Raw genomic sequence first — 25,136 nt, forward strand, 5'->3', positions numbered from 1 at the left:
CACTAATTTCTTCTATATCTCTCATTTCCCTTTGTCTGATGATAGGTCAGTCTGAAGAAAGGCCTCGACCCGAAACATAACCTATTCCTTTTCTCCAGAGATGCTGCCAGACCCGCTGAGTTACCCCAGCTTTTTCTGTCTATCTTTGGTACAAAACCCCCATTTGGGTTTTGAGAATTTTGTACTATCTGTCCACTATTCTTTGACCATATGAACATAAGGAATAGGACCAGGGATCGACTATAAGAGCCATGGACCTGTTCGGCTTTTCAATAACATCATTCTGATTGATCTTATATCGACCTTCAATTTTCTGTTGGTATTTTCTGTCGGTTCCACATACATTTGTTTCCCCTGTTGATTTAAAAACTTCTCTCAGCCTTGGGTACATTCAATGCCTTGATTTTCAAAGCTCTCTAGGGTAGAGAATTCTTGGATCAATGACCCTAAGAAAGAAGAAATTCCTTCTCATTTCGACCTTAAATGAACAACCTCTTATTTTGAAATGCATGGGAAGGAACTGCGGATGCTGGTTTATACTGAAGATAGACACAAAATGCTGGAGTAACTCAGCGGGCCAGGCAGCATCTCTGGAGAAAAGGAATAGGTGACATTTCGGGTCAGACCCTTCTTCAGACTGAGTACAAACTTAATTTATGCAACCTGGCTAAGATCAATATACATTTCCAGTGTACAAAGTTGTCCAGGAGGGGTGTTTACCCACTGTGTTTCACAGCGGAAGATTGTTTGGTATGGGTTTAGCAATCAGCCACTTGTTATTCATGAGTTTAAATGTCTTTCTCAGATTCTAAAGTGACTTTACCACAATCTCTGTCTGCCACTGCTGTTCTATTTAGTTAGTCTGTCTGTGTCCCCTGTAGCTTCCTTCTTAATTTACAGTAGACAATAGACAATAGACAATAGGTGCAGGAGGAGGCCATTCAGCACTTCGAGCCAGCACCGCCATTCAATGTGATCATGGCTGATCATTCTCAATCAGTACCCCGTTCCTGCCTTCTCCCCATACCCCCTGACTCCGCTATCCTTAAAAGCTCTATCCAGCTCTCTCTTGAATGCATTCAGAGAATTGGCCTCCACTGCCTTCTGAGGCAGAGAATTCCACAGATTCATAACTCTCTGACTGAAAAGGTTTTTCCTCATCTCAGTTCTAAATGGCCTACCCCTTATTCTTAAACTGTGGCCCCTTGTTCTGAACTCCCCCAACATTGGGAACATGTTTCCTGCCTCTAACGTGTCCAACCCCTTAATAATCTTATACGTTTCGATAAGATCTCCTCTCATCCTTCTAAATGAGAAGGATGTAACTCCATTTTATTTTCTCCATACATGCACAAGCAACTTTCTCTTCCTTCATTTGTCATTAATATATAGCCCAAGGCAACCCCTCAAATCCTGTGGTCCCGCATGTTATATCAGTGTTTCCTTTATCCTTCTCTCTGTTTCCCATTTCAGAACAATTACCACCCATATCACAAGTGTATACATGAATTTTCATTTTTAATAATAACTTGCAATGCAAGCAAGGCCTCTGCCAATGCCTCTTGGAAATCTGTATCCAACATACAATGGTCTGAAGAAGGGTCTCGACTCGAAACGTCACCCATTCCTTCTCTCCAGAGACGCTGCCTATCCCTGCTGAGTTACTCCAGCTTTTTGTGTCTATCTTCGCTTTAAACAAGCATCTGCAATGGTGGAAAACAGAAACATGCAATGGTGGAAAACAGAACTCATTTCATCTGTTTCCAGTTAATAAAACCAATGCAATGAGATCCATTTTTAGACATAGAACAGTACAGTACAGGAATAGGCCCTTCAGTCCACAATGACTGTGCGGTACATGATGCCAAATTGTGAGAGGCATAGATACAGACACTTTCTCCCAGGGCAGCAATATCAAAGAATAAAGGGCATTGCTTTCAGATGAAAGGGGCAAGTATTTTCACACTGAGCGTGAGTGCTTGGAATGTGCTGACAGGGCTGCTGGTGGAAGCAGATACGACAGTGGCATTTAGCCACTTAAAGGCCTAGCATAGAATGGAGGGATATGAATCATGTGCGGGCAGAGGAGACACCGTGGGCCAAAACCACCTGTTCCTGTGCTGTGAAGTTCCATGTTCTGTTTTCAGTTAAACTAATCCTTTCTGCCTGCACATGATCTACAACCCTCTTTTCCCTGTCTATTCACGTGCCTCACTAAATGCCTCTTAAGTTCCATCATTGTATCTGCTTCCATCACGATCCCTGCCAGAACATTCAAGGCACTTCCTGATCTCTGAGTGTAAAAACTCTTACTCCACACATCTCTTTTAAACCATCCCCTTCTCATCTTACATCTATGCCATTTAGTAATTGACATTTCCACCCTTGGAAAAAAGGGTGAGACCGTATCTGGAGCACTATGTACAATGCAAACCAACCTCCCTTCCATTGACTCCATCTACACTTCACGCTGCCTCAAGGACTAGTTTCCTCTCCTCCCCTCTCCCATCGGACAAAAGGTACAGAAGTGTGAAAACGCACATCTCCAGATTCAGGCACAGTTTCTTTCCAGCTGTTATCAGGCAACTGAACCATCCTACCGCAACTAGAGAGCAGTCCTGAACTACGATCTACCTCATTGGTGACCCTCAGACTATCTTTGACTGGCTTTATCTTGCACTAAACGTTATTCCCTTATCATGTATCTGTGCACTGTGAATGGTTCGATTGTAATCACGTATTGTCTTTCCGCTGACTGGTCAGCTTGCAACAAAAGCTTTTCAATGTACCTCGGTGACAATAAACTAAACTAATCCAGGGAGCATCCTAATAAACCTCCACTGCACCCTCTTCAAAGCCTCCACGTCCTTCCCATAATGGAGCGATCAGAACTGCACTCAATATTGGAAATATGGTCTAACGAAAAGTTTTATATTGCTGCAATACGACTTCCTGATTCTCATATTCTATTCCCTGACCTATACCAATACACCTTCTTTACCACTCTATCTACTTGGTGCTACTATCAAGGAGCTCCACTTGTTCTCTAAGATCCTTCTGCATTAAGTGTATATTTTCCCAATACATTTAACCTCAGAACAGCTCATACTTGCCTGGATCAAACTTCATCTGCCATTTCTCCACCCGTATCTGTAACTAATTTATATCCCATTGAATCCTTCAGCAGACTTCTTTGTTGTTTGCAACGGTACCACTTGCTCCAGATCGACACAAAATACTGTATTAACTCAGCTGATCAGGCAGCATCTCTGGATAAAAGGAGTAGGTGGTTGGGTTCGGCCCAGAAACGTCAGAGCCTGAAGAAGGGTTTAAACCCGAAACACCACAGACTCCTTTTCTCCAGAGATGCTGCCTGACCAGCTGAGTTGATCCAGCATTTTGTGCTTATCTGCAGCAAGTGGTACCGTTGCAAATAACAAAGAAGTCTGCTAAGTTACTCCAGCATTTTGTGTCTATCTTTGGTGTAAACCAGCATTTTCATTTCCTTCCTACACATTTTGTACCAATTGCTGTACCATCTACAAACTTGCTCACAAACCCATCTACATTTTCATGCAGGTATGACACAAACAATACAGGGTCCAACACCGACCCTGGCCGAAAACGTATAGTCACAGACCTCCAGCCAGAAAGACACCCTTCCACCATTATCCTCTGTCTTCTGTGGATAAACCAGTTCTAAATCCAAAATACCAGGTCACCATGGGTTCCTTGCCTCTTTAATCTTCTGGATCAGCCTACCAGCAGGGACATTGTCAAATGTCAAATTAAAGTCCATGTAGCCAACATCCACTTCCCTTTGTCACCTTCTTGCCCGGACAAAGCCATGCTGTCTGTCCATAATTAGCCCATTCCCTTCCAAATGCAAGTAAATCCTATTCCTAAGAATACTCTGCAACAGCTTCCACACCACTCATGTGAGACTCAGGCACGTAGTTTCCTGGATTATCCCCGTTTCCCATCTTAAACACGGGAACAACATTAGCTATTCTCCACTCCTCCAGGATCTCCCCTATGGCTATAGAGGAGGCAAAGATCTTTGTCAAGGCTTTAGCAATCTCTTCTCTAGCCTCGCTCAATAACCTGGGATAGCTTCCATCAGCCCCTAGACATCCAACTTAATGCTCTTCAAAAGACCCATCACTGTCCACTTCTTGATCTCAAAATGTCCTGTTATATTAGTATACCCCACACTGATCTCACTATTTATCATCTCTTTCCCCTTGAAGAATATCGGTGCAAATTACATGTGTGGTACTTCGCCTCCATCTTCTGACTCCAAGCATAAATTCTCTCCTTTATCCTTGAGTGGTTCTACCCACTCCCTAGTCACTCTCTTGTTTTTAATGTATACTAGACCAAGTGGACCCGTTGAGCCCAAACCTCTCCTGCATTGGTGCAGCACCCTCTCCTCCCTCCTCCTCCTCCCCGTACACTAGCACTATCCTACACGCTAGGGACAATTTACAAACTTTACCGAAGCCAATTAGCCTACAAACCTGTACATCTTTGGAGTGTTGGAGGAAACTGAAGCACCTGGAGAAAAACTCACGTGGTCATGGGGAGAACAAGCTCTGTACAGACAACACCAGCAATCAGGATCGAACCCGGATCTCTGGCTCTGTAAGGCAGCAACTACCGACGAGCCACAGTTCATGAGTTGGGCCTGCCCTTTTTAGGATTCAACTGTAGCAGATGTGGATTCCCAAAGACCTCAAAACAAAATACATTTATTAAATTAACTAGAAAAATTTGTTTCCCTTTGAGCCAAGTTGAGTGGAGCCCATGGTAACTTCTGAATGTCCACGAGGGTTTTTGTCTCCTGACCAGATTATTACTGATTGCACATTATTCCAAAGACACAAGACAATGGTTTAGTGTAACACTGGGTTTTTCCTTTTAATTCAGATCAGCTTGTATCCCGAATTTCAATAGTAACAAAAGTAACTGTTGGCATTCCTGCGAGAAGCATGCGGAATTGTTGTTTCATGGTCAAGGTCGCGCACTGCCGCTATCTCAGGGACTTACAGCTCTGCTTGTAAATTGCTGAATTTGTGAGTTTAAGTCGCAGGCAAATCTGGCAGCCAACGGATAATGAGTTCTGTCAACACTCAGCTGGACTCCCTGCAGGTATAAAGCCAGGATATAGTTAAGGATAGGAGGGCGAGATGCACATATTTAGGGATGGGGAGCAGATTACACTAATCACCATAATAACTTGAGTCCAGCCCTGAAACACAGTTTCTTGGATCATAGGTTAAATTTTCCATGTGGTTTCAAAGCAACAAGCTTGCTTGTTCTGTGTTTTACAGTAATCCACTTGTTACCCATGAGTTATGATGTCTTCCTTATCCATCAAATATGTTTTACTTCCCACTGTTCTCGATCGCTGTATAATGGGCTTATACTCTCTCTCCTCCTCCCCCCCCCCCCGCACCCCACATATAACTGATTACTTCTTGATTAACTCTGGTTATCTGTCCATCTGTCACCCTGAGTATTTCCTCTGGCCAAACCTTTGTTGATTTTCTGATAACTTCTCTGTAACTTTGACTGTGTTACATCTTTGTCCTATTTTCTTTACAAGTGTGTAGTGTTTTTTTTTCTGTTTTAGTTTAGAGATACAGTGTGGAAACGGGCCCTTCGTCCCACCGGGTCCACGACAACCATCGATCACCTACACACCAGTTCTATGTCATCTCACTTTCTCCTCCTACACACGAAGGGCAATTTACAGAAGCCAATTAATCTACAAACCTGCACGTCTTTGGAATTGGGATGGCAGAAGTGGGAAGGAGCTCAAAGATTTACCAGCCTGTATTTATATTATAGAGATTTCCTGCATCAAAAGCTTTCTCCTGTAGCATGGTGATTTGCAGACCAATCTACTGCCACTGCGCCTAATGTAGAAAAGTAGCTAATCCAGTCTCGTGACAAAGATGATTATAATTTTGCATTGCACATCAGATTCTGTCCGAAGGTAATGGGCTTACAAACATTCGCACGCATACACTACATGGATTTACAACTCTTACCTAACCAACCACTCCACTTAACCTTTAAACAAAGTTTAAAAAAAAAATACCACTGAATCTATCAACATCAATCTTTATTATTCTAATTGGAGTGTTTGTGGATAAAAACCCTTTAACCTATGAGCTGGAGGAGGTATAACATTCATACCAAAGTGAATCTGCTGAGAAAACAAAGTCTGTGTAAAGAACGGTGAGGGAGAAATGGCAGCGGCTAATCTCGATGACACCAGGCCAATTTCTCCATTCAAGTGCTAAAGAGGACTTTAAATCCTGACATGGGTGAAATGTCTTATTTTTGGGATATCAACATTTGAAATGTCAACATTTTTGGGATATCAACATATTAATACATAGTATTTTGCAATTTGGAGGCGGCAGAGCCACTGGCACTCAGCATCAGGTTCGATCCTGACCTCGGGTGCTATCTGTGTGGAGTTTGTGACATTCTCCACTTGGGATTCCTCTGGGTGCTGTAGTTTATACCACTTCCCAAAAGATGTGCAGGTTTTTAGGTTAATTGGCCTCTGAAAGTTGCCCCGAATGTGTAATGAGTGGATGAGATTGTGGGATAACATAGAACTAGTGTCAATGATTAATAGTCAGTGTGGACAGAATAGGCCAAAGGGTCTGTTTCCATGCTGTATCTCTAAACTAAAAGAATGTTCTCCCTATGACTGCATTGGTTTCCTCTGGGTTCTCTGTTCTTTGCACATATTTCAAAAGACATGCGGGAGTTTAGTGTGTAGGGAGTGGATGCAAAATGTGGGGCATACTGTACGTTTCAATCGATCAATCAACTAAGGATAAGACACGATAAATGGCAGGGCACTAAGAAAGGTTGATGAATAGAGAGACTGAGGAGTCCAAGTCCATAGTTTCCAGAAAGGAGCAACGTAGGAAAATAAGGTGGTGATGAAGGAAACTGGAGCACCTGAGAAAGCCCACGTGGTCACTGTGAGAATGTATAGGTTGGTTGGTTAATTGGCTTCTGTAAATTGTAAATTGTCCCTAGTGCGTAGGATTGTGCTCGTGTACGGGGTGATCGCTGGTCGGCACGGACCTGGTCTGTGGAAGAGCCTGTTTTCACGCTGTATCTCCAAAATCTAAAGTCCAAAGTAAAGCTGCTGCCTCGCAGCGTTAGTTCGGGTTCGATCCTGACCTTGGGTGCTCTCTGTGTGGAGTCTGCACGTTCTCCCCGTGGCTGCTGCATGGATTGCCTCCAGGTGCTCCATTTTCCTCCCACATCGCAAAATCCTGTGGGTTTTTGTAGGATAATTGGCCTCTATAAAAAATTGCTCCAAATGTGTAGGAAGTGAAAGAGAATTTGGAATAACATGGAACTAGTGTGAATGGGTGATCGGTGGTCGGGATGGGCCGAAGGGCCTATTTCGATGCTGTATCTCTGTAGTAAACTAAACAGTTTGGAGGAATAGGGAGACGCACTGATGTCCAAATCCAAGTCTTTCAAGAAGGATGACCCTGTGCAAGTAAGACATGTATCGCCGAACGTCAAGACCTACAGCTCAAGCTTTCAGCTTCTTCCTCAATGCTTTTTAGTTTAGTTTGGTTTAGTTTAGAGATGCAGCGTGGATAAAGACCCTCCGGCCTACCGAGTCCGCGCCGACCTGTGCTCCCCACACACTAGCACTATCCTAATTGTCCCTACTAATTGTAGGGACAATTTTACAGTTTGTTTTTTACTCAAGCCAATTAGCCTGCAAATCTGTACGTTTTTGGAGTGTGGAAGGAAGTCGGAGCACCCGGTGAAAACCCAAGCAGGTCACGGGGGGGAACGTACAAACCACACAGACAGCACCCATAGTCAGGATCAAACCCGGGCACTGGCACTGTAAGGCAGCAACTCGACCGCTGTGCCACTATCTGGCCTCTGAACCATTCACATCTTTCGCAGCCCATATCTGAGGTGCAGTCGCGTATTCTTACTCTTAACTCTACCTCATTCAGTTATCCTGTTATTATACTTTAATATTCTTTAGCTTTACAAGGATTTTGCACCATTCTGCTGTTTAGCACTCATGATTGTATTTATTCATCATTACGGTACATATCTGTATACTAAAACCCTCGTTTGTTTGTTTGTTCCTGAACTACAGCCAAAACGGTACACGATAGCGCGACAATTTTAGGTCCACCTTACTCACCGCCGTTCCTTTGGTGCTAATGGAAGACGTTTCATTGAAATCGGTGTTATATTTTTTAAGTTATTCACATTTTAAGTTTAAATCTATCTCCTAGGGAGGGATGGGGGAGGGAGGGGTGTGGAGGGAGGATGGAGTGGGGGGGGGGAGGAGGAGGGAGGGGGGAGGGAGGGGGGAGGGAGGGGGGGAGGGAGGGAGGGGGGGAGGGAGGGAGGGGGGGAGGGAAGGGGGGAGGGAAGGGAGGGGGGAGGAGAGGGTCCTGCACCAATGCAGGAGAGGTTTGGGCCCAACGAGTCCACTTGGTCTAGTACTACTTACTCTGTGAGCTTCATGGGAACAAGGAATTTCATTGTATCCTAGTGCATATGACAATAAACTAATCTAATCTAAATCCTGCACTGAAAATAATTCCCAGGCAAATGGTTTGGAAGAACAATGTTCATTCAGATTTTTTCAGCTGAATTGCTCTCTAGATGGACAATAATTTACAGGTCAGCCCAACAGGAGGCACAAGATGGAAAAACAAGCATCTATTGTTGACAATCTACAGAATAATCCTGTTTCAATTTCAGATCTGCAGTGTCCGTGAGCCGAGTAAATTGGTGACAATACAAACTATTCAAAGTACATCGATTGAATCTCGCACAGCAAAAAGTTGAATAACATCAAGGATCTTAATCAATTGGCCAAGTGGGCTGAGGAATGGTTGATGGAATTTAACACAGTAAAATGTGAGATGTTGCAAGTCCAACATGGGCAGGACCTACACAGTGAATGGTAGGGCTCTGAGTAGTGTTGTAGAGCAGGGATCTAAGAGTGCAGGTGCATAGCTCACCGAAGGTGGAGTCGCAGGTAGATCGGGTGGTCAAAAAGGCTTTTGGCACATTGTCCTTCATCAGCCAGAGCATTGAGTATAGACGTTGGGAGGTCATGATGCAGTTGTATAAGATGTTGGTGAGGCCACATTTCGAGTATTGTGTTCAGTTCTGGGCACCGTGTTATAGGAAAGATGTTGTGAAGCTGGAAAGGTTAGAGAGAAGATTTATGAGGATGTTGCCAGGACTAGAGGGTGTGAGCTATAGGCAGAGGTTGAGTAGGCTGGGGCTCTATTCCTTGGAGCGCAGGAGGATGAGGGGTGATCTTGTAGAGGTGTATAAGATCATGAGAGGAATAGATGGGTAGATGCACAGAGTCTCTTGCTCAGGGTAGGTGAATTGAGGACCAGGGGATATATGTTTAAGGTGAAGTGGAAAAGATTTAATAGGAACCTGAGGGGTAACATTTTCACACAAAGAGTAGTGGCTGTATGGAACAAGCTGCCAAAGGAGGTAGTTGAGGCTGGGACTATCCCAACATTTAAAAGCATTTAGATAGGTACATGGATAGGATAGGTTTGGAGAAATATGGACCAAATGCTGGCAGGTGGGACTAATGTAGCTGGGACATACATGTTGGCTGGTGTGGGTAAGTTGGGTCGAAGGGCCTGTTAACACACTGTATCACTCTGTGACTCAATGACTCTCTATAACATTTTCAAAACTAACCATGACCCGACTTTATTCAACAGGTTGTCACATAGCTGGTTCTGTATGTGATAAAATGATTTGATTGATTGGAACAACAACATCTTGTGCTTCTTTCACTGAGCTGATAAGTGGCAAGAAATGTTGACCTGAAGTGACCATTGCAGTGGGAATGGTCAGGAAGACGTGCACTCGATTGATTGATACTTTATGCTTTATTATCACATGTGACGTGTCACGGTGAAATCCCACACCGGGTCCATCTTTGTTCTCAGTGGCTCCCCCAAGCTGGGATCCTCTTTGTTCACGGCGATCCCTCGATGCCGGGTCCATCTTTGTTCTCAGTGGCTCTCCACGCCGGGTCCATCTTTGTTCTCAGTGGCTTCCCCAAGCTGGTACCCTCTTTGTACACGGCAATCCCCCGATGCCGGGTCCATCTTTGTTCTCAGTGGCTCCCCCAAGCTGGTATCCACTTTGTACATAGCAATCCCCCGATGTCAGGACCCTCTTTGTTCTGGCGACGCGTCCTTCAGAACAGAATGCAAAAGATTTGTAACCTTCTGACAGAGTCTGAAGTGGACTGTAATTATACTCCTGTTAGGAAGTGGTGTACTGTTCCCCACATCCTTGGGAATGTTCGCAAGCCCATTGTCTTTAATTAGCCTCTTAGGCAAAATGAAAAAAAACTCCACTTGAATTCGGCTTGTATTAGTCAGCAAGATGGTGCAACAGTGAGTGTCTTACCACTCCGGGGACTGGGGTTTGACCCTGACCTCAGGAGCTATCTGCAGTTTGCACATTTGCTCCGTGACCGCATTGGTTTCCTCAGGTTGCTCTGGTTTCCTCCCACAACCCATAGACATGCTGGTAGGTTAATCAGCTGACGTAAGCATTGGTGAGAGGCAGCAAGAATCAAAGGGCAGGTTTGAGAGACAGAATAAGTTGCACGGAGAAAGGGTTTTAAGTGGAGGGAGAATGGATGGTTCATTGTAAATGGAAGATAGACACAAAAAGCTGGAGTAACTCAGCGGGACAGGCAGCATTTCTGAAGAGAAGGAATGGGTCACGTTTCGGATCGAGACCCTTGTAAATATACGATGACGTAACACAGTGGACAAAAATGTGCAATGCATGGCTAGGAGTTGGCATTTCATAGTTTGGGTGGCTCACACCTCAAAAGTTTTCTGTTCTTTTGTTTTAAAAATTATTTTTTATTTACACCCCTATCTCCCCCCTCTTTCTTTGAGGTTTTGTTCATTTCTGAGCTCCAGTTCTTCCAAACCGTTTGAGAAGTATTTTCAGTGGAAGATATCGATTGGATAAGGATCTGCGGGGAGCGGGGGGTGGGGGTGGTTGGAGGAATGGGTAGTCAGCTCTTCTTCTCATTCACCATTCATTCCTCTTCCTTTCAGTCATAGAGTCACACAGCGAGGAAACAGGCCCTTCGACCCAACTTGCCCAAACCAACCAACACACCCCATCTATACTAGTCCCATCTGCCTGCATTTGGCCCATGGGCCTCTAAACCAGTCCTAACCATGTACCTATCCAAATGTTTTTTTAACGTGTGATGGTACCTGCCTTAACTACCTCCTCCGACAGCTTGTTGCACATACCTACGAACCATAGTGTCAAGAAGTTGCCCCTCAGGTTCCTATTAAATCTTTCCCTTCACCCTCATCTTAAACCTATGCCCTCTGGTTCTTGATTCCCCTGCTCTGGGTAAAAGACTGCGCATTTATCCTATCTATTCCTCTCATGATCTTATCTATCTTGATCTTATCTATTCATCTCATAATCTTATCTTTTCTTCCCCAAATAGTGCTGAACTTAAGTCCTGCCCATAGATTTTATATCCACATGGCAGGATTTAAGTTTAACATTTTAACTGAAAGCAATTCTAACAATAGTGCAGGATGGTGAATCTGTGGAATTCTTTGCCACAGACGGCTGTGGAGACCAAGTCAATGGATATTTTTACAGCAGAGTTTGATAGATTCTGGATTAGTATGGGTGTCAGGGTTTATGTGGAGAAAGCAGGAGAATGGGGTTAAGAGGGAAAGATAGATCAACCATGATTAAATGGCATAGATTTGATGGGCCAAATGGCCTAACTCTGCTGGTATCACTTATGAACATGAGCACCCCGTCAATCTGAAGTGTATGAATATAACTGCAGATGCTGGTACAAATTGAAGGTATCACAAAATGCTGGAGTAACTCAGTGGGTCAGGCAGCATCTCGGGAGAGAAGGAATGGGTGACGTTTCGGGTCGAGACCCTTCTTAAGATTGATGTCGGGAGGGGGCGGGAGCGGGACAAAGATAGGTTGTAGTTGGAGACAGGACGACAGTGGGAGAACTGGGAAGGGGAGGGGAAAGAGAGGGACAGAGGAACTATCACCCCCTCCCCTGACATCAGTCTGAAGAAGGGTCTCGACCCGAAACGTCACCCGTTCCTTCTCTCCTGAGATGCTGCCTGACCCGCTGAGTGACTCCAGCATTTTGTGATACCGTCAATATGAAGGTTCTTCTGAATGGATTAGTGCCAAAGACTCTCTAGCTCGGGTGAAGGTGCTGCGATGGAGCAAAAGTTGAAGTGGAGCAGTGAAGCCAGTTGCACTCACCCCAGGCTCCCCCCAGCTGAGGCAGGTCAAGTCTGAGCCTGGGTAAGTGTTGTCTGTCTGATTCTTCCACTTACTTGGCAACATCTTGTTGAATAATCTGGAACCATGAGGATTATTGTGAGATACAAATTGAACGTGAACAGTAGCAGTGAAGCAATGCTACCATACCTCCCCCCCCCCCCACTGCTCTATCCTATGAAAGCCTAAGAGACTGACCACAGAACAAAGACTATAACAGGTACCAATGCAGCATCAGACACTTGTGGATCCCAAAGACAAATTTCTACTCTTCAATTGTTGTAAATATTCATTTATTTTCAGAAACCCTCGTCCACTTTGTCCAAAATAATTTTAGCTGCTAGAGGAATTAACTGAGGCAGATACATTAACATCAATTGAAAGACATTTGGACAGGTACATGGATAGGAAAGATTGAGAGGGATATGGGCCAAATGTGGGCATATATTTTTTAGTTTAGTGTCCAGAGATACAGCGTAGAAACAAGCCCTTTGGCCCACCGAGTCCATGCCAACCAGAGATCATCTGTACACTAGTTCTATCCTACACACTAGGATAGTTTACAATTTACAGAAGCCAAATAACCTACAAATCTGCATGTCTTTGGAGTGCAGTAGGAAACCAGAGCACCCATTCCTTCTCTCCAGAGATGCTGCCTGTCCCGCTGAGTTACTGCAGCATTTTGTCTCTATCTTTGGTTTAAACCAAGCTTCGGTTAAACACGGGTCCTTCTTATGCTGAGAAGAGCTACGCGGTCACGGGGAGAACGTACAGACTCCGTACAGACAGTACCCCATAGTCAGGATCGAACCCAGGTCTCTGGACCAGTGAGGCAGCAACTCTACTGCTGCACGACTCTGCCACCCTAAATATGGGACGAGCTTAGATGGATCATCTTGATCAGCATGGACGAGTTGGGCTGAAGGGCCTGTTTCCGTTCTGTATAACTATGTGGCTATACCATTGTGGAAGTAATGCTCAAAATAATTTCTTAGAAAACGGAATGTTTTTATAATGACAGATGAGATGCGATTTAATACAGTCGAACGTACATTGATCACGTCTGTGCCCCAATTAATCAGTGAATGAAACCATAGGTGATCTGGTTTCCTCCCATACCCCAAACGATGTGCTGGGAGGTTAAAATACTACTGCAAGTTGCCCCTTAGTGTAGGTTAATGGCAAAAGAATCAAAAAGGAGCAGATGGGCACATGTGAAAGAAAGTAATTTATAGAGGTACAGAAAAATGTAGAGAAGTGGAATGGAACTTTACTTCAGACTTTAGAGATACAGCGCGGAAGCAGGGCCTTGGGTCCACTGAGTCCGCACTGAACGGCAATCACCCCGTACACTATCTAACACACGATGGACAATTTTTACAACTTACCTAAGCCAATTAACCTACAAACCTGCACGTCCTTGGAGTGTGGGAGGAAACCGGGGCACCCGGAGAAAACCCACACAGCCACAAGGAGAACATACAAACTCCATACAGACAGCACCCGTAGTCAGGATCGAATCCGTATCTGGCGCTTTGAGGCAGCAATACCGTTGCACCACTGTGCCACCCTGCATGAAAGCATGGATCGGATGGGCAGAATGGCCTTTTGTGCTGTAAGATAATCAAACGTGTACTCTGCTTGACTATTGTTGAAACAAACTGCTCTGCTCTTGACCCTGTAACGTAAACCCTTGTGGAGAGATGGCTTAGCGTGTCATGACAAAGGGTGCAACAAAATAATTTCATTATTTAAGCGTTGATGTGAGTGCTGATATTTCAGCATCAAAATAAGGAGATATAACGGTGCCTTCCTAGGTCTAAAGCTTTACAAAAACTGTAAATATCGGGAATTGTCAGGTTCTATTGCGTTTGTGCGGAGAATAGTAGGGAGAATTCTTTGTGAGGACCTGGTTATAGGTTTAACACTCGGCTCCAGTCCAGTGAGATAACCAGATGAGGTTACACAATCTCTGCTGCAGCTCACAGTCATAGAGTGATACAGTACGGAAACAGAACCTTCGGCCCAACTTGCCCACACCGCCCAACATATCCCAGCAATACTAGTCCCACCTGCCCGCATTTGGTCCATATTCCTCCAACCTATCCTATCCATGTACCAGTCTAACTGTTTCTTAAATGTTGGGATCGTCCCTCTCGCCCTGGCAACTTTCTTGTAAATCTTCTCTGTACCCTTTCCAGCTTGACAACATCTTTTCTATAACATGGTACCCAGAACTGAACACATTACTCTAAATGTGGCCTCACCAATGTCTTATACAACTGCAACATGACCTCCCAACTTCTATACAATACTCTGACTGATGAAGGCCAATGTGTCAACGCCTTTTTGACCATCCTATCTACCTGCGACTCCACCTTCAAGAAACCATGCACCTGCACTCCTAGATCCCCACCTGCTCTACAACACTCTCCAGAGCCATACCATTCACTGTGTAGGTCCTGTCCATGTTAGACTTTCCAAAATGCAACACCTCACATTTCTCTGTATTAAATTCCATCAACCATTCCTCAGCCCACTTGGCCAATTGATCAAGATCCTGCTGCAATTTTTCACAACCACCTTCACTTTCTGCAAAACCACCCATTTTTGTATCATTGCAAACTTGCTAATCTTGCCGTGTATGTTCTCATCCAAATCATTGATATAGATAACAAACAGTAACAGGCGCAGCACCAAACCCTGAGGCACACCACTAGTCACAGGCCTCCAGTCTGACTGAGCGGCTGGGCTGCTGAAAGGAATGGAAGTCTAAGACTAGTTTACCCATGCCTCTGTCCACAGCCTAAGGACAGATCAGGGGCGACCCGGTGGCGCAGCGGTAGAGTTGCTGCCTCACAATGCCAGAGACCCAGGTTCGATCCTGACCACGGGTGCCGTCTATACTGAGTTTGTACGTTCTCCCTGTGACAACGTGGGTTTTCTCCGGGTACTCCCGTTTCCTCCCATACTCCAAAAACTTGCAGGTTAATTGGCCACTGTAAATTGACCTTAGTGTGTAGGATAGTGCTAGTGTACGGGGTGATTGATGGTCAGCGCGGACTCGTTGGGCAAATGTTTCCGCACTGTATCTCTAAAATCTAAAAATCTAGATCTAAATCAGAACCTTACATGGCTGGGAAAATTGCCTTTGCTGAAGATGTGTTGACTAAGGTGGGATAGACAGGAATGGTTAATTAGTTTTAAAGACCCCGCTCTTCAGGTGAGAAATTCCAAAGGCTTCTCTCACTTAGTGACATTGTTTCCTAATACCTTGTTTGTAATATCAGACCCTCATGCCTAATCTGCTGCCATGACTATTCATTGGATTAACCAGTGCAGCCATCTGTAAGGCCTTGAAGACTGTACTCATAACAGAGTCAGCAAAGAAAAGTCTACAACAAAGATAACTAAGATACAGGAGAGCTGAACCAGATTTTTAAAGAATGATGTATTTAAAAAAGATTTAACCCCTAAATATTACTAAGAACCTACCAAACCTTCCTTTGATATGGTCGATATAATGGTAAAATATTAAAGATGACCTAAAATCATATGTTAGAGCTCTTTAGTTCTGTACTGTGGTAATCTCCACAAGTTTGCATTTCAAAAGTTTGAGGATGTAAATGGCTATTCATATTTTTCTAAGAAACCTTTCAGTCTGCCACTTGCTGGTAAAATATGATAATGTCCCAAAAAAGATCACTTGAGTTCGAGAAGAGTTGGTGCTCATCAAGTGAGCAGTGCCATGATGGTTTAGTTTAGTTTAGTTCAGAGATACAGCATGGAAACAGGCCCTTTGGCCTACCTAGTTCACACCGACTAGCGATCCCCGCACACTAGCACTTTCCTACACACGTTAGGGACGATTTACAATTATACAAAGCCAATTAACCTACATCATTGGAGTGTGGGAGGAAACTGGAGCACTCGGAGAAAATCCACACAGGTCACGGGGAGAAAGAACAAACTCCGTACATACAGCACCCATAGTCAGGATCGAACCCGGGTCTCTGGCGCTGTAAGGCAGCAGCTCTGCTGCGCCACTGTGCCGCCCAGGATTAAGTGAAGAATGGCTATTTGCTAAATCAAGACAATGATAGTGGTGTTTTAGAGGCTTTTACAGTATGTATTTATTCAGTGTTACCTCATCCGTGCAGCACGGTGGCGCAGGGGTAGAGTTGCTGCCTTACAGCGAATGCAGCGCCGGAGACTCAGGTTCGATCCTGACTACGGGTGCTGTCTGTACGGAGTTTGTACGTTCTCCCCGTGACCTGCATGGGTTTTCTCCGAGATCTTCGGTTTCCTCCCACACTCCAAAGACGTACAGGTATGTAGGTTAATTGGCTGGGCAAATGTAAAAATTGTCCCTAGTGGGTGTAGGATAGTGTTAGTGTGCGGGGATCGCTGGGCGGCGCGGACCCGGTGAGCCAAAGGGCCTGTTTCTGCGCTGTATCTCTAAATCTAAAATCTAAATCCAGGCTAATTGTCTTTTGTGTAAGAAAGAAATGCAGATGCTGGTTTAAACCGCAGATAGACACAAAAAGCCGGAGTAACTCAGTGGGACAAGCAGCATCTCTGGAGAGAAGGAATGGGTGATATTTCTGGTCGAGACCCTTCTTCAGACCTGGAGAGAAGGAATGGGTGACTTTTGTTACTTTGTCAATTGTCTTTTGTTAGTCGACACAAAATGCTGGAGTAACTCAGCGGAACGGGCAGCATCTCTGAATAGAAGGAATGGGTGACGTTTTGGATCGACACCCTTCTTCAAACTCTTTGTGATCACAAGAAACTGAGATTGAATGACATCCGCTAAATACCCCGGAGGTGCCAAAGTGATGTTATTTTAATTGAGAGACACAGGGAGCTGCAGATGCTGAAATTCTGAGCAAAACACAAAATGCTGGAGTAACTCAGCAGGTCAGGCAGAACCTGTGGAAGGAATGGATAGGTGACGTTTCGGGTCAGGATCCTTCTTCCAACTCCTAATCTAATTTAATAATTGTTTTATTGCTAGGCGTGAATATCTCCGCCAACCAGGATGAAGAAACACATCAGGAAACGTATCAGATGGAAATTGATAAAGAGACTAAGAAGTGTATCTTACGTACACACACGGGAAACTTCTGGACATTGGTGGCTCATGGAGGGATCCAATCCACAGCTACCGAAGTGTGAGTTATCTCCTTCACAGAAAGAGCTTAGGAATTACGTAAACTGGTCACACCGTGTTAATACCATCAGTTGGCACAATGGTAGCACAGTGGCACAGCATTAGAGTTGCTGCCTTACAGCGCCAGAGACCTGGGTTTGACCCTGACTACAGGCGCTGTTGATGTTGAGTTTGTACGTTCTTGTGACCGTGTTTTTCTCCGGATGCTCCCGTTTCCTCCCACATCCCAAATCCTTGCAGGTTGTAAGTTAATTGTCCCCAGTGTGTAGGATAGTGCTGGTGTATGGGGATCGATGGTTGGCTTTGACTCAGTTGGCCGAAGGGCCTGTTTCCTCTCTGTATCTCTAAACTGAACTAAATTGCCAGCTAAAGATAGACATAAAATGCTGGTGTAACTCAGCGGGTACGACAGCATCTTTGGAGAAAAGGAATAGGTGACATTTTGGGTCGGAACCCTTCTTCAGACGAGTTCCTCAGACCCCTTCAGTCTGAAGAAGAGTTCTGACCTGAAACGTCATCTATTCCTTCTCTCCAGAGTTGCTGCCTGACCCGCTGAGTTACGCCAGCATTTAGTGTCTATCTTTAGCTGACAATTTAGTTTGTTCTGGGTTTGCACCTGACTACGGGTGCTGTCTGTATGGAGTTTATATGTTCTCCCTCTGACCGTGTGGGTTTTTCACCGGGTGTTCCGGTTTGAAGTTAATTGGCTTCGGTAAAAATAAAACTGTAAATTATTCCTCGTGTGTAGGGTATAGACAATAGACAATAGGTGCAGGAGTAGGCCGTTCAGCCCTTCGAGCCAGCACCGCCATTCAATGCGATCATGGCTGATCACGCTCAATCAGTACCCCGTTCCTGCCTTCTCCCCATACCCCCTCACTCCGCTATCCTTAAGAGCTCTATCCAGCTCTCTCTTGAAAGCATCCAACGAACTGGCCTCCACTGCCTTCTGAGGCAGAGAATTCCACACCTTCACCACTCTCTGACTGAAAAAGTTCTTCCTCATCTCCGTTCTAAATGGCCTACCCCTTATTCTTAAACTGTGGCCCCTTGTTCTGGACTCCCCCAACATTGGGAACATGTTTCCTGCCTCTAATGTGTCCAATCCCCTAATTATCTTATATGTTTCAATAAGATCCCCCCTCATCCTTCTAAATTCCAGTGTATACAAGCCCAATCGCTCCAGCCTTTCAACATACGACAGTCCCGCCATTCCGGGAATTAACCTAGTGAACCTACGCTGCACGCCCTCCATAGCAAGAATATCCTTCCTCAAATTTGGAGACCAAAACTGCACACAGTACTCCAGGTGCGGTCTCACCAGGGCCCGGTACAACTGTAGAAGGACCTCTTTGCTGGTAGTGCTGGTGTACGGGGTGATCGCTTTTTCAGTGGGCCGAAAGGCCTGTTTCCACACTGTATCTCTTTCACTGTATCTTTAGAGAAACAGTGTGGGAAACAGGCCCTTTGGCCCACCGAGTCTGTGCCAACTAGTGATCACTCCACACATTAGCTCTATCCTACACACTAGGAATAATTTCCAATTTTTTTTAACACAAAGTCTAAAAGCCTGAGCACATGGACCCGGTGAGAGATGGTCAGGCATGTGCACAGATTTTAAATGGATTGTTTTATGCTTTCAATTCCAGAGATGCCAACTGTATGTTTGAAATAGTGTGGCGTGGGAGAAGAATCGCACTCAAGGCCAACAATGGCAAATACGTTTGTACAAAGAAAAATGGACAGCTGGCATCTGTGAGCGATTCAGCTGGTGAGTTAAGCAAGGAGAATCTCCTTAAGAAAAAGATAAATGTAGGAATGAGACTTATTATGTCATTTTCACTAATTATGAGCATCAATTCAAAAATCTATCTATTCTAACAATGGCTGTCGCCTTGATCAGGTTAATTGCCTTAATCAAATCATAGATAGAATTCATGAATATGTAATTGCATTTGGTAATAATATTACACGGTGCAATTTGACAGAAAAATGTTAAGTACGGTACTAAATATTTGGAAGGTCTTACTTAAAATTGTAGATTGAAAATGTGCTTGTGGCATTCCGAAGAAAAACATCTTAGCTGATCATCTGGTGCAGTGGTACGGGAGTGTCACAGTGTCAAAGGTGCTATCTTTTGGATGGGTCATTAAACTAAACTCCATGTTCTCTCTCAAATGGATGTAAAATATTCCATGGCACTACTTTGCAGTAAAGCCGGCTTCTGAATGGTCCCTCCATAAGCTAGAGCACTGTCCGATTCACCCCCACCACATTGCGGTCGTTGGGCATGACTCTGGAATTTAAACTTTTAGACTTTAGACTTTGGATGGAGATACAGTGAGGAAACAGGCCCTTTGGCCCACCGAGTCTATGCCCACCAGCCTTCACCCCGTACACTAGCACTATCCTACACACTAGAGACAATTTACAGAAGCCAATTAACCTACAGACTGTACGTCTTTGGAGTATGGAAGGAAAGGGGAGCACCCAGAGAAAACCTGCAAAGTCACAGGGAGAACGTACAAACTCCTTACAGGCAGCACCCGTAGTCAGGATTGAACTCGGGTCCCTGGCACTGTAAGGCAGCAACTGTACCACTGCGCAACTGTGCCGCCCCTGTGCCGAATGGTTTGATTGTATCTATGTAGAGTATTATCTGATTTGACTGGATAGCATGCAAAATCAAGCTTTCCACTGTGCCCTGGTACACGTGACAATAATAAACATAAAGCTTGAACTAAAAAGCAGGGGACTAGTCCCTAGTATCCTGGGCAATAGGTATCTCTCAATCAACATCATTAAAACTGTTCATCCAGTTATTGCTGTTTGTTGGAGCTTGCCATTGTTAGCTGCCCGGCTTCCTAAATTACAACAGCGACATTTCAAAAGGATTAATTGGTTCAAAAATGCTTTGGGAAGTTCTCAAAGGGTCATGAAAGGCATTACATAAATATAAACTTTTCTTTAAATTACTGTTTGATAATATATCACTAATAGAGTCACTGAAGAACACAATTTCAATGAAAGAAAAACCTTCAAGCTCACTAACTCTCCATCCACAGAGAAAAGCAAACTGTAAATTGCCCGCAGTGCATAAATCAAGGAGAAACTATTTCCTCATGGCAACAAAATGCATTGAGTACATCCAACCTCCATATATTTTATGAGCTATTCCTTTCGAGATCACAATCAATATGCGGTTTCATGCCTGGCTAAATGGTCACTGTTACTAATTAAGCCTCTAAGTCTTTAGCTTAATTTTTTGTCTTTCTAAGCAAGAAACTCATTAAACTAAATGTTTTAGCAAGTGACTTATGCTAAACCGCCTCGCATTTATCTCCAGGAAAATTGTTAATTAAGGAGCAAATGAAGCGAACAAGAAATACATTTTGTGAGCCATGTATTGACAGACAGGTTATTTTATATCGAATGATTACAGTAGAAAATCCATCAGGTTTTCCAGCTGGGAACTCGAGCAACACAGCAAGGTGTGACATTGGTTCTCCAAGTTTCTTTCCAAATCTCATTCTTGAACACTTTTTAGCTTAAAGTTGTTCATCGTTATATTGGTGACAAACATATTTCTCCAAGAACTCATGTCGTCTTTGATAAAACGAGGAGGAATTTGAAATAGTCAGCAGGTCAGGCAGCATCACTGGAGAACATGGATAGGTGACGTTTTGGGTCAGGACCTGTCGTCAGATTGATCGGGGGTGGGGGGAGGGGAATATTTTCCAACATTATGTGTCTATTTTTGATCTCGACCCGAAACTTCACCCATTCCTTCTCTCTGGAGATGCTGCCTGTCCCGCTGAGTTACTCCAGCTTTTTGTGTCTATCTTTGGCTTAAACCAGCATCTGCAGTTCCTTCGTATACATCTGCAGTTTCTTGTTTCTGCAAGGAATTTCAAATGATAATTAACTATACAATCTGGAATCCTCTAATATTCTGCTCAGATGCTAAATGGGTAAAGCATTGTTAAGACCATTTCCACCATTTTTATGGCAGCACAGTGGCACAGCTGGTAGAGCTACTGCCTCCCAGCGCCAGAGACCCGGGTTCGATCCTGACCACAGGTGCTGTTTGTGTGGAGTTTCACATTCTCCCAGTGACCACATCGGTTTCCTCCGGGTGATCGGATTTCCTCCCACATTCCAAAGACAAGCGATTTTGGAGGTTAATTGATCTCTGTAAAAAATACTTCTAATGTGCATGGAATATGTGAGAAAATGGGATAATATAGAACTAGTGTAGTCGGCGTGGACTCGTTGGGCTGAAGGGCTTGTTTCCATGCTGTATCTTTCAATCGGTTTAGTTTAGTTTTGTTTAGTTTCTTATTGTCAGGTGTACCAAGGTTCAGTGAAAAGCTTTTAGTTGCATGCTAGCCAGTCAGCGAAAAGACTATACATGAATACAAGCAAGCCATTCACGGTGTACAGATATGGGATAAAAGGTATAACATTTATCACATGGGAGGTCAGGACCACTGTGTAATTGGTGATAGTTACATGATAACAGCTTAGAAGACACTGTTCCTGAATCTGGAGGTATGCGTTTTCAAACCTCTGTACCTCTTGCCCGATGGGATTGGGGAGAAGAGGGAGTGACCGGGGTGAGACTGGTCCTTGGTTATGTTGCTGGCCTTGCCGAGGCAGCGTGAAGCATAGATGGAGCCAATGGAAAAGGGGGGTGGGTGGGGGGGGGGGGGGTTGGTTTGTGTGATGCTCTGGGCTGCGTCAATTCTCCTCAGATTCAATTTCCCTCAGTATGATTGGCAGCACTTCACTGCTGCATAGCAAGAATGTGGACCACTGATTTTGTCTTGTCTTTGGCATCAGGTGAAGACGAAGAGTTTACACTGAGGCTGATTAACAGACCTATCCTGGTTCTACGAGGAGATCATGGATTTGTCTCCCACCACAAAAGCTCCAGCACACTCGATGCCAACCGGTCGGCTTATGACGTCTTTCAGCTTGATTTTCAAAATGGAGCCTATCAGATTAAAGGTGAGCACCTGGATTCTATGAGCATGTTTTGGATAAACTTTTACTTGAGCTTAACATGCCACCCCTATCCCTGCCTCTGGATTTACATTTCACTCCTCCCTTTCTTTCCTAATTTGACAACCTTTTTGTCTCCTTTTTACGTCTGTCACGTACTCCACCCATCTGCTCATCAAACCCCCCTCACCTGTATCCACCTATCACTCGCCAGCCATTTGTCTGCAAATGATCCATATCCCTCCATTTGCTGTTTATTCATATGCCCATCTAAAAGCCTCTTAAATGCCACTATCACATCTGCCTGATTTGTTTAGTTTAGTTTAGAGAGGGAAACCTTTGGCCCACTGTAGAAACAAATAACTGCAGATACTGGTTTATACCGAAGGTCGACAAAAAAGTGCTGGAGTACAGCAGGTCAGGCATCATCTCTGGAGAAAAAGGGCGGTTGAAGTTTTGGGTCCCGAAACGTTACTCCAGCACTTTGTGTCTACCTTTGGCCCACTGAGTCCACATCGACTTTTGATCATCCTTTCACACTCGATCTGTTATTCCACCATGCTATCCACTCCCTATACACTGGGGGTAATGTATAGAGGCCACTCAGGACTTATGGGGATCACCCCATACACTAGCACGATCCTACACACTAAGGACACTTTAGTTACATTTTTTACCTAAGCCAATGAACCTACAAACCTGTATGGCTTTGGAATGTGGGAGGAAACCAGAGCACCTGGAGGAAACCGACACGGTCACAAGGAGAACGTACAAACTGTACCTACAGCCCCCATAGTCAGGATGGCACCCAGGTCTCTGGCGCTGTAAGGCAGCAACTCTATCACTGCGCTACTGTGCCGCCCCAATGTATCAAATACATTCCTGGAGAAAAACATTCATATTGAGCAACAAATATGTAAAATAATGTGAAGTGTGAAGGGATGGCTGTGTTTAGTTGGCTTTATATTCGGTTCTTGGACACTGCTTTATACCATCACAGCTATAAACTCATGTTCCTTCTCCACAGGCTCAGATGGCAGGTTCTGGTGCGTATCCAGTACCGGCACAATCTGCACCGACAGCACCATTCCTGAAGACTTTTACTTGGAGTTTAGAGATCACGGTCGTCTGGCCATCAAAGGAAAGAACAAAAAATATCTGCGAGGAAACCAAGCAGGCACACTTAGAGCAGAGGCGGATGAAGTGGACAGCTCCACATTGTGGGAATATTAAAGAATGGACTCAGTCCCATTAGACCATGTGAATTAGAGATGCATTCTATGTATGATGTGATGGATATGTAGGGAAAAATCGTAGGACAATCTGCAGAGATTAATATTAAATGTTAAATTAGGCCCTTTGTTAAGAATCCACCATTTCAGAAAATCATAAGATCATGAGTGATAGGACTAGAATTAGGCCATTTGGCCCATCAATTCTACTCCGCCATTCAATCATGGCTGATCTATCTCTCCCTCCTAACCCCATTCTCCTGCATTCTCTCCATAACCTCTGACACTCGTACTAATCAATTTCAATTTTGGGCAGCTTACAACCCAGTGGTAGGAATATTGATTTCTCCAACTTCAAGTAACCCTGGCATCCACTCTCTCTCCATCCCTCCCCCACCCAATTCGTTGTACTAGATTTAAAGTCGTCTTGTTGTCTCATTGTCTGTCACTCGATTTCACCTAGCCCACAGCTAACAATGTTTCCTTTATCATTGTTACTTTTTTGCATATCTTTAATTCATTTGTTCTATATCTCTCTATATCACCGTCTATATCTCTTGTTTCACTTTCCCCTGACTCTCAGTCCGAAGAAGGGTCTCGACCCGAAAAGTCACCTATTCCTTTTCTCCAGAGATGCTGCCTGACCCTCTGAGTTACTCCAGCTTTTTGTGTCTATCTTCTGTTTAAACCAGCATCTGCAATTCCTTCCTATACGAGATCTGGGTGTCCTAGTGCATCAGTCACTGAAAGGAAGCATGCAGGTACAGCAGGCAGTGAAGAAAGCCAATGGAATGTTGGCCTTCATAACAAGAGGAGTTTAGGAGCAAAGAGGTTCTTCTGCAGTTGTACAGGGCCCTAGTGAGACCTCACCTGGAGTACTGTGTGCAGTTTTGGTCTCCAAATTTGAGGAAGGATATTCTTGCTATTGAGGGCGTGCAGCATAGGTTTACTAGGTTAATTCCCGGAATGGCGGGACTGTCATATGTTGAAAGACTGGAGCGACTAGGCTTGTATACACTGGAATTTAGAAGGATGAGAGGGGATCTTATCGAAACGTATAAGATTATTAAGGGGTTGGACATGTTAGAGGCAGGAAACATGTTCCCAATGTTGGGGGAGTCCAGAACAAGGGGCCACAGTTTAAGAATAAGGGGTAGGCCATTTAGAACTGAGATGAGGAAAAACTTTTTCAGTCAGAGAGTTGTGAATCTGTGGAATTCTCTGCCTCAGAAGGCAGTGGAGGCCAATTCTCTGAATGCATTCAAGAGAGAGCTAGATAGAGCTCTTAAGGATAGCGGCGGTAGGGGGTATGGGGAGAAGACAGGAACGGGGTACTGATTGAGAAT

The 25,136-nt window shown here is 44.4% G+C and overlaps 1 protein-coding gene across 1 annotated transcript in view; it reads left to right on the top strand.

Annotated features, from left to right (window-relative positions):
• fscn2b (fascin actin-bundling protein 2b, retinal) overlaps positions 1-24,698 on the top strand; it is a 40,441-nt gene extending 15,743 nt beyond the window's left edge. Inside the window, exons 2-5 of the mRNA XM_078401274.1 lie at positions 17,399-17,555; positions 19,204-19,325; positions 22,397-22,564; positions 23,586-24,698. Of these exons, the coding sequence (XP_078257400.1) occupies positions 17,399-17,555; positions 19,204-19,325; positions 22,397-22,564; positions 23,586-23,791 (653 nt within the window). The 3' untranslated portion in view covers positions 23,792-24,698. The remainder of the gene's footprint in view (positions 1-17,398; positions 17,556-19,203; positions 19,326-22,396; positions 22,565-23,585) is intronic.
• Positions 24,699-25,136: the final 438 nt, after the last annotated feature.

Source organism: Rhinoraja longicauda, chromosome 6 (genome assembly GCF_053455715.1).
Source record: "Rhinoraja longicauda isolate Sanriku21f chromosome 6, sRhiLon1.1, whole genome shotgun sequence".
Classification (NCBI taxonomy): Eukaryota; Metazoa; Chordata; class Chondrichthyes; order Rajiformes; family Arhynchobatidae; genus Rhinoraja; species Rhinoraja longicauda.